The sequence below is a fragment of the Embiotoca jacksoni genome, unplaced genomic scaffold (genome assembly GCF_022577435.1).
Source record: "Embiotoca jacksoni isolate LCO1_2020_lvr unplaced genomic scaffold, fEmbJac1.0.p SCAF_12, whole genome shotgun sequence".
NCBI classification, from domain to species: Eukaryota; Metazoa; Chordata; class Actinopteri; family Embiotocidae; genus Embiotoca; species Embiotoca jacksoni.
In genome coordinates this window covers 5,776,632-5,786,656 of record NW_027185252.1, presented here as the reverse complement: position 1 = coordinate 5,786,656, position 10,025 = coordinate 5,776,632, and the positions used below count along the sequence as shown (strand labels likewise).

The 10,025-nt window shown below is 41.3% G+C and overlaps 1 protein-coding gene across 4 annotated transcripts in view; it reads right to left on the bottom strand.

Moving 5' to 3' along the window:
- Window positions 1–1,314: 1,314 nt before the first annotated feature.
- Window positions 1,315–10,025, bottom strand: part of LOC138195212 (equilibrative nucleoside transporter 1-like) — a 43,263-nt gene continuing 34,552 nt past the window's right edge. For all 4 annotated transcript variants that reach the window (XM_069144418.1, XM_069144415.1, XM_069144416.1 and 1 more), the window contains exons 7-13: window positions 9,163–9,260; window positions 8,932–9,013; window positions 7,613–7,698; window positions 7,102–7,210; window positions 6,204–6,289; window positions 3,944–4,143; window positions 1,315–3,025 (exon numbers count right to left, since the gene is read on the bottom strand). In XM_069144418.1, the coding sequence (XP_069000519.1) occupies window positions 2,914–3,025; window positions 3,944–4,143; window positions 6,204–6,289; window positions 7,102–7,210; window positions 7,613–7,698; window positions 8,932–9,013; window positions 9,163–9,260 (773 nt within the window). In that variant the 3' untranslated portion in view covers window positions 1,315–2,913. The remainder of the gene's footprint in view (window positions 3,026–3,943; window positions 4,144–6,203; window positions 6,290–7,101; window positions 7,211–7,612; window positions 7,699–8,931; window positions 9,014–9,162; window positions 9,261–10,025) is intronic.

Sequence of the window (10,025 nt, the reverse complement as noted above, 5' to 3'; positions counted from 1 at the left end):
GTTGCTCTGACCACAAGATGGCGCTACAATGTCTGGAGGAGAGACTGCAGGTGCCTCCAACGATGGTTTAATTATTATTGATGTGTATGGGGCTTGGTCTGGACCTCCCGGCTCCAGTAGTTAAAAACTACTGTATTGCAACAGATACTGACCTTGTACCTCTTAATATCTTAAAACTGTTCTGCCTTCCTTTCACCGTTTTCTCAAACACAGGTGGATTTATTTCAGTTTCGCTCGACAGGAACTTAAAGCGAGCGCCTTTCAAAATAAAAGCGTCTAAAAATGAAAACGGGGAAACAAGACCGTGCGAAACTCAAAAGTATGGTAAAGTACAAAATAAAACGGCAAAATGAACTGTTTAACAAGGTCAACCTTAGCTAGAGGTGAAACATAAATTGGGTTATTTACAGCTCCCTTTTGCCCCCCCGGGGCTAGGAAAGCTTTCACACGGGCATGTTCCAAACTTGGCCGACCCTGACTTCATCCCACGGCTCGCTGGCTCTGCTGGAGCAAAGTTAACCCTGATTTCAGAGGCCTAGCCCTTCAAAAAGAAAAAAAAAAATTACTTAACATGGGGCTAAAAGGCACCCGTGTGAAATGGGGTTGTAGTAAAATTATCCAGTGTCTCAGACATTTAACTCAGGGCAAGTCTGATGGAAGTGTCACTGGTGTAACCCTGTATGTGTATGTGTGTGTGTGTGTGTGTGTGTGTGTTAAATATGTACGTGGTGCTTAAAGATGCTGAATACCAGGATTTAAAATTCTTCCTCTTAGCAGGGAATCAGTGGCCTTGTTACACACAAAACATGTGACTTCATACATTAAGATGCTTTGTTACGGGTCAAGACACTTAGAGCTGAAAACAATCAATTTATGTATTGACGGTAAAATCATTCATTTAAAAAAAAGAAAAATAATAGTGGAATCATTTTTTTGTTGCAAAATTTGGCTGACAAGAGGTGGTGACACTTGGGGATGTTTAACAATCTATTGATTAATCAAGGAAACGATCATCAGATTATTACATAATATAAAAAAAAAAAAGCATTCTTGTATAAAACCAGCCGTGACAGTAAAATGCTCTTCACACAGTCACAGTAAACTTTTACTTTAATAACTTTAAGTGTATTTTTTTGATTTGCATAATTGGATTGAAGAAGGATTTTCAGTCCTCACTTTCACAATGAGGTAGTAGTTCTTTTACTTCTGAATACTTCCTTCAACTGCAGGACGTGAATGAAGGGCTTTTTGTATCAGCACCTGATTAATGTTGAGCGCTGCACTTCCAAGAACGGCCAACCGGAGGAGCCAGAGTCTTAAAAATACACATTTATTATTTCTCGTCACAGAACTATTTTAAGCTGAAATACAATTTAAGTAACATTTAAATAGTCTTATGCCAGACTCATCAGCAGAGGGACAGACCAGCGTTATGCTATCAAACAAGCAAACTGTCAGGATATCAATTGCTGGTTTTTATCAGTGTACAATTAAAAAACAAGCATCAAAAAGGCCACAGAAATGCACATAAACAAAAATATAGTCCTTCCATCCTCCAGAGAGGAAAATACTAAAAACTACTACTTGTATAAAACTTGTCTTTTCAATGAGAACACATTTGATGAGAAACAACCTCTTAAGAGGGAGATTTAAAGTCTCCTGATCGCACTCACGATGGCACACTTCACGCTTCTGAGAGCAGCGTATTTTCTGCATATTCATGTTTTATCAGGAAGACACAGCAACAGTAAAAAAAAAAAAAAAAAAAAAAAAAAAAAAGAAACCCATATGTTGTCTGAAAATTGCGACAGGAAATGTGAAGTCAGACAGAAGGAAGAGAAACGCACCGAGGCTGCGAACACAACTTGGTCTAAAAACTACAAAACACTCGGCGAGACGATGAAGATTCAGCAGGAAAGCTTCCGGACAGTCAGCGGCCCAGATTACACATTAAAAAAACTCACCTTCAGGACCGAGTCCCGTCCTCACATTCTTTGAGAGTTTACCGATCAGTTACGAGAAAGCTTAACGACAGAAGTAACCTGATTCGAAACGCTGAGAGCAGAGAGAAGGAGCGAAACGGTTCATTAGCTGTTTGATGGGTCGAGACTTCCCTTCAGAGTTCATGATTTTCCCATGTTGTCTTTGTGTATTTGGCTTGTTCAGAGTCAAAAGCTGCAACAGTCGGGAGTGATGCAACAGTCACGTTTCATGTTTGATGTGCAAAGATCATAAAAACAAAACAAAAAAACAACAACAACATCAACTTAATGATAACAGCTCACAAATTAAGATTTACTGAGTGGACGAACCGAACGGCAGCATCTCACAGCCTCATTCATAATCTGTTTTGACATTATTCACACACCGTATAATAATTAAATATGATTTCTAAGAATGCGATTGCTCTAAAAAAAAAAAGTTTTTAATGTAATCTTACATTAAGATTTTTTTTTTTGATCATTTCGAGCAAACTAACTTTTTATGAATGAAGCTGTGGGACGCTACGAGTACAGGCTGCTCAAGATGAGGCAGTTTGTACAACAAGAAACCGTTTTGGAGAATTTCTGCCGTCTTCTATAACAAGTCCACTACAAATGATTATTTTTTTTTACTTTTGATTTTAATTCAAACGATCTGTTTCGATCAGCGGTATTGATGAAGATACGTCTCCGGGAGAGACAGAGAGCGTTTGCACATTAAAAAAAAAAAAGAAAAAAGTTCAGTAACAGATTTCCACTTCAGTTGGCTGGATGAGTCTCTGCTGTTCACATCAGGAAGACGGAGGCTCTCTAGAGTCTTCTGTGTCCTCTCACTTATTGAAAGCTTCTTCTACTCAGGCTCGTGATGGGGAAGAAGGTTGTTGGGAGGGCGAGGTGGTCTAATCTACATCTACTAGCCCTGCTGGAGCTTCTAGATCATGGCCCGGAAAGCGAAGGAGACTGCAGCGCCCAGCGCCAAGCCGAGGGACAAGAAGAAGGCCATGATGGCTCCCGCTGTCTCTGCCTCATGCTGCGGCACCTTCCTGTACGGAGACAGCAGAGGGACAAAAACCTTCAGGGATGAACGCGTCGCCATCGAAACACAGAACAGGGTCAAAATGTGCTCGTTATAAATTCTGTGTGCTTGTGTGTACAGGGTTTTATTATTCATTTCACTTTTTATGATATACTTCTTTTTTTTGTTGTTGTTATTATGTTTCATGTTCCCGTTTCTGCGAGTTCTGTTTTATGTCGGTGAAAAGCAAACTTCTCTTTAACAAAGTAAAGTACAAGTATGTTGCTAGAAGCCGGTACCCCCGGGGACACGGGGGGGGGGGGGGGATAGCCAACCTGTCCGAAGTTAAAACAATCTGACCACCACCGTTGTTAACTCATATATGCGTCTTATCTTATCAAATTTGTTTAATTTGGAGATAAACCCATTAGGGGGAGTTACAAGCTGTAACTGCTTAATAACGAGATTTAATTGAATATGCAGAATCTCCTACCTCAGTGACGAGACGACGGGACGTCACAGCGACCAAGAAATAGTTCCAATCGGTACACATTGTGAGTTAATCGGAGTATTAGAGGAAATTGATTTTTTTTTTTTTTTTTAAAGCTCTGAGCAGGCCAGGCTGGACATTTCCCTCTGCGTCTGTTCTTTATGCAAAGCGAGGCCGCCGGGCTCAAGAAACGCAGATCTGCACTGCTGTAAACTGTGTTCATGATTTTTTTTTTTTTTAAAGGATCAGAAATCGTTGCGTAGAATCACGAGTTTCTGTCTTTGTCATCCGATTTCTTGCCGCTCCCTCGGAAACCACAAAAGACTTTCTACCAAATACTATAAACAGACTTGGATGTGTAACATTGACGGTGCTGTGCGGTCTGTGTGTGCGGTCTGTGTGTGTGTGTGTGTGTGTGTGTGTGTGTGTGTGTGTGTGTGTGCGTGCGGTCCTTACTTGGGTCCGAAGCACATGCAGAGGCTGGCCAGGTATCCGTTGGAGAAGGAGAAGATGATCATGAAGATGATGTACAAGGCGTCGTGGGCGAACAGCACGGGGAGGTAGTGACGAGGCTGCACGTTGCACAGCATGAAGAGGGGGATGAAGACGACCCGCAGGCCCACCAGGATGGGAAGCCAGATGCTGTCTTTACCTGGCTGGAGACACAAGAGACACGTACACAGTTCACCACGGGGACAGACGAGGACCTCACAGCTGCAGTGACACTGTAACCAGACACCATAAATGACGTGTGTGCATTTACAGATGAACCTGGAAAGAGTGTTTGTCATCATTTAGTGATAATTCATGGATGAAATAACCTCTAGATCAATCTAGATATATATATGTATATGTATATGTGTATATGTATATATGTGTGTGATACACTCGCAAAAAATACATGTTTAAATACAAGTAAAAACATAAATGTTTGCGTTTACATTCCTTCCACTTTATGTCACCTGTATAAGACTGAACGTGTGACGTGTCAAAACTTTCTTGACGCCGTCTCAATTCATTTGACCTTTTTAAACGAGTAGACATGATTCACCAGAGGACCTGAAGCCCTGGAGCCCTGGACCTCTTAAAACCCAAACCCTAAATCCTGATCATTGTCGTCTAATGATGACAAATAAACTCACATGGTCCTGCAGCAGCTGACTGCTGTTATCTGCACCAACAAGCTGCATTCCCCTGCAGGTCAGGCTGTCAGCTCACTGTACTCAGTTTGTGCATGATGACTTGATTAAATTAGATTAATTCCTCTTGATAACAGGAAATTGGACTTCTCTGTTAATTTGTCATTTTCTGGAATATGTTTGAAAAGCTTTGACTTTATGCCGTGCCAGAAAAGAAGCTAACGTGTTTTAAAATAATATCAGCCTGGATAATTAAACGTGAAGGAGTTGGGTGTGAACTCTGAGTCCGATTAGTGAGAAGACGCTCAGCAAGCTGAAGGAGTCCTGCCGGGAGCAGATGGGACAAAAGTAACAGCTACAAATACTGCGAATCTAAAAGTAGGATAGATGTTAGCCAGAAAAACTTTCATGACTTCAGATGTGAAACGGCACTGAGGGCTTCTTGAAGATTAAAATAACTTCCCAGCTGCCAGTGTTCATCCATGTGTAGGAGATGGTGGAGCAAACCTTCCCCACCAGGAGTGAACCATATCTTATTGTTTACAACATTTTTTTTTTTAATCATTTTGTATGTAATTAAAAATAAATGGTATAAATGTTTTGATCAGGAGACGTGATGATGTCGCACTGTTGACCATCGTGCATGTGTGGAACTTCACTGAATATTTGAAGGCGATCTGCATTTTTACTGACAAAAGCAGCTGTATGTTCACTGATGTATTTTTCAGTATTTTGTCAGACCATCATGAATATTAATGTTAAAAAAAACCTGAAAATCTGATTTTTTTTTTTCTTTTTTATGTTCCATGTCCACCCCCCCCCTCCCCCCGATCCTCCATGTCACGTCTCTCCGAGCCCTGAAGAAACTTCCTTCACACAGAAGACGCACGATTTTCTCCAGAACAAAGTCCTGACCTCAACTCCAAAAGTTGTCTCCGTCATTTCCACCATAAGCGTTTGTTTTTCCAGCGTCCCTCTGCTGACTCAGTGATTTATTGCCGGGTAAACATCTGACGTGGTCACAGAGTGCGTCCGTTGTTCGCGGCGCCGGACGCTCGCCAGAAAACAGCGGATCACTCTAAAACATTTCGATGCGGTCATTTTAAGCGGAGTCCGCAGTGTTTACACACAAAGGGTCTCAACGTTTGGTTTGTTGATGCGGCCTCGGTCGCTGTCACCACTTTGTACGTTTCGAGATATGCTCAAGTGTTTTATTGTTATTGTGTTGCGCGGACGTGTGGGTTGTTGTTGGATAATAGCCAGTAAAAGTTGCCTCTATCCGAAGATTTAAAAACCAGATTATGATCCGCGGTCAATTGAGTTCACCTGCTAATCCTGCAGGAACGTCACAGTGAGTGGGAACTAAGCCCGCATCTATAATCAATCTGGCTCTGAACCAGAAGACTCGGCGTCACACATCTGCACGTCCGGAACCGGTCTCATCAAGCCTGAATAATGGACTTGGCAGCGAGCTGGAGCCTCAACCCCGGCTTTTTGATCTCGTGACGTGATCTCGCCTACTGTACCGACAGACGGACGGATTCCTTTCGATGAAATGTTTCAGAGCTGTTACTGACCCACATGCAGACGGCCGTCAGACTCCGGCCAGCCCAGTCCATCAAGTTGAAGAGGAGGAAACACGACACGGGGATGAAGTACGTCTCTGAAAAGGGAGCAAAAATAACGAGCTTGAAGTAGACAGCAGCAGATATCTTTGCTTTAAAAACGTTCAAATTGCATCAAACTTCTGTTGGCTCGAGTGGTGAAGGTGAAAGAGTTTGTTGCTTCCTCCTTTTTTTAATGGAGGACAGCAGCTATTTTATTCTGCTGCGACTGCAGCTCATGTAAATCCAAGCTGACAACTTTTCCGAACGCGTAGAAGAGGTGATATTACGCAATAAAATACACATTTTCAGGAGATACTGTTCGTGCCTACAAGATTCAAACCAATTCCTGTAATTTTACGGGCCGTCCTCGTGTTTGAAAATGAAGCCGTTCCCACGCTATTTTTTAAATCTAAACTATGCAGATCTGCAATGAAAGCGGAGGCTGAGTGTAATTTTGAGAATCTTGGTGATTAGTAGGGAGTAAAATAATTAGCATTAAGGGGGGAAAAAAGAACATAAAAGGAAAACGATCCAATCAAATCAGCCCATCCAACTGTAGAATTAAAAGATTGACATTGAGTAGTATAGTGTCTCAACTGGTGGCGCCCTCATCTTTTAAGAATAAATAAGGGATTGATGTGATTATGTTTGAACTATTTCATTTGTTTAAATACTTGGTTTCTTTAGAAAGAGATGACATTCTTACCGCGTAAAAGTAGACAATATTACTTTCTGGGTTTAAAAAAAAAATCTCAGCACCTGATTATCATTATCTTTCCCGTCATCGCTTTAAAATGTCAGACTGCCACGGTTACCGTCTCTCGACCTGCCGTGAGAGCGTAGCTACGCGAGGTTGCTTCGGACTCACCCCAGGCGCCTCCGTTTGCCACCGTCGACTTCACCTCGACGGTCACGGCCGGGAAAGTTCCGATGGTGACGGTGAAGATGAAGCACACGGACAGAGCCGTCACCCAGATCTGGTCAGAGAGCACAGGAAGAGCATGTTCGATGTTACCGCAGCCAGTTTCATCTCTGCCCACGCAGCTGGGGAATGCTCATAAAGAGGTTTGTCCCGAGGGGAGCTGAAGGTCGCTGACTGGTGATGGGACGGCTGGCTGCACATCTACAGGTGTGAATAGTGATCTCAAAGGAAGAAGAGAGGTTAAGCGAACACCGGGGTGTCATTTAACTGCATATACCGTATTTCTAACTGACGCAAAGGCGGTGGGGACTGCTGGTTGCTGGAAAGTCTTTCATGATCAACAAAATATTCCAAAAATAGTTGGGGACGCTAACTGAATCAGGATTTAATAGCCGCGCGTGCACATTTTTCTCCGAATTCTTTCGTTCGTTCGAATGTGAGGAAGTCGTCATTTCACCTGTTTGAAGATGTTGAACACAGACACGCTGGGCTTGGTCTCATCCTCCATCAGATTCACCACCGGCCGCTTCTCTGCTGGACTCTCTGGGAAGGAAACAAACAAAACGGCTCTGTCATTATACCGGTCCAGTGACACCTGGAGGTTAAGACCGTTATAACCACCTTTGAGAGGGCGTACTCACAAGGGCTCAAAGCAAGGTTCCCATTACGCACTCAAACATTAGTAGGTTCCGCCACAGACCTCACACTGGTCAGACGAGTTGTCACCAAAACTTAAACTGAAACAAACTGCCGGTAGGTTTGGTTTCCAGGCGTGGTTTCAGTGAGTCTGGAGAGAAATCCTGCGATGCTCTCGACTCAAAATAATCCAGACGGCACTCCTAATTTAAAGTGACTCATGACTGTGTTTTTATTAGGAGAGGATTTTTTTTTTTTTTTTTTTTTTTTTTTGGTACATCCCATTCTTTTCCTGCATAGGTGAGGTGTGGAGACTGGCAGCTTCAAGCCCTGGATGTGGAGATGAAAGCCTCCCGATTGAATCACCAGAACTACAGATGAGTAGCAGTGTTCAATAACGCGAGTCAAAAGGTACGAGCCTGTGCACGTATAAATGCTACGAGGAGTAAATTAAGACCCCGAACAGAGCTTCAAATACTGGTGTGTGCTGCTCCAGATTATTCTTAATAAAAACCTGCTGATACCATCTGCAGTTTGCAGTGAGAGTAGTTGTGTTTTGTCTTAAATTGCAACAAGAGCCAGAATGACACAAAAATACCCCCAAAAATGTATTTCTTAGACAAAAAGCTGAAAACACATAAAACTGATGGTCCAACATCCAACATAAAAATAAGTTAATCTCCTTCATAAAACATGAATCAAGTATAACATAAACTTGATTCATGTTTTATCAAGATGAACTTGTTTTTAAAACATTAGTCAAGTATAACAAACTTGATTCATGTTTTATCAAGATGAACTTGTTTTTATGTTGAATGCATAAAGAAAAACTTTTTTTTTTTTTTAAAAGGGAATTTCCACTGTGGGTAACATACTTCTGTAACTCCTCCCACTTTATAACTCCACATGTGAGCTTCATCTGAGAATGTGTGCAGTCTAAGTTTAGCACCGTGATAAAAGGATCTGCAGCAGCTCTGTCATTAACGAGAAATGCTTCTTTTTTTTGTTTGTTTGCATGCTATAACCAACATCCTCTCCAACTTTAACACCGAGATCACCCTCCAGCAAAAACACATGTTCACAGCTTCATCCGTCATCATTATTGTAATTAAACAGGACTCTTGAGAAATCTTTATGCACCTTTTTTGAGTATGTCCATGCTGTTCTCCTCATCAACAGATGGTCTGGATCCGTGACTCTCTGTGTAGTACTGGAAGAATTCCTGTTGACAAAAACAACAACCACAATGAGCCAATTCCACCGAGCCAGTGGCGCAAAGAGAGGAAGACAACATTAAACCACGAGGAAGCCAACATAATAACACGAGAAAGAAGGCGCATCTGTTCGAGTGTAATGTTTATGAGGTCTTACCATCTTGGGCAGAGTGAGGTAAGACATGATGGCCAGCAGGATGACAACACAGGCTGTGATGAAGTAGCCAAAAGCGCTGTCCTGCAGTTCTGATCCAGCTGAAGACAAAAAAAACAACAACCGTTAGTGCTTTGTGTTCTTATATCCCGCTACGTTTCTTGAGCCAGTGTTTCTTTTTTTTTTTTTTTTTTTTAATGACCTTTGAAATCCAGTTGTCGATTTATATAATTCTTTTGAGGCGGAACTTGTACTTATTTCCATTATCATTTAATTTCTTTATATTCTTGATAAATGTACTAAATATAATGTAAAAAAATAAAAAAAATAAAAAAAAAAATAAAAAAAAAAAAACCAGATTGCTTGTTAATTTACAGTAGAATCAGAAAAATGTAAAAGACGACAGTGAGGAGATAATGAGGGGCCAGACAATGTTTTTCTTGTCTGTGTTTTTTTTTTTTTTGTATAAAGAAAACTTGACTTACTGACTCATTAATGATTCAAATGAGTCCTGGCTTCAAGGCCAAGTTCTCACAGCACCGTGGGAACTAATTCCTTATTGATAGTGATTCTGATGAGGAGTTCAGATTCACTGAATGGTCCGCTGAATTTATTATTAATCATCAAACGTATGGCTGACCTTCTACCAAAACCAAATTAAATCATTGAAAACATTTAATATCAAACATTTGTGTGTGAATGTATGCCTCGAACGTTGTCTTATTAACTCCAAATTTAAAATTGTGAATTGTGCGACACGGGAAGTCATATTTCTATAGTTGTAATAAAGAAATAGCTGAATTGTTGTCGGCAGAACGGTGGTACATATTGTATTTAATTATTTTGTCCACCACTTGTGCATCGAC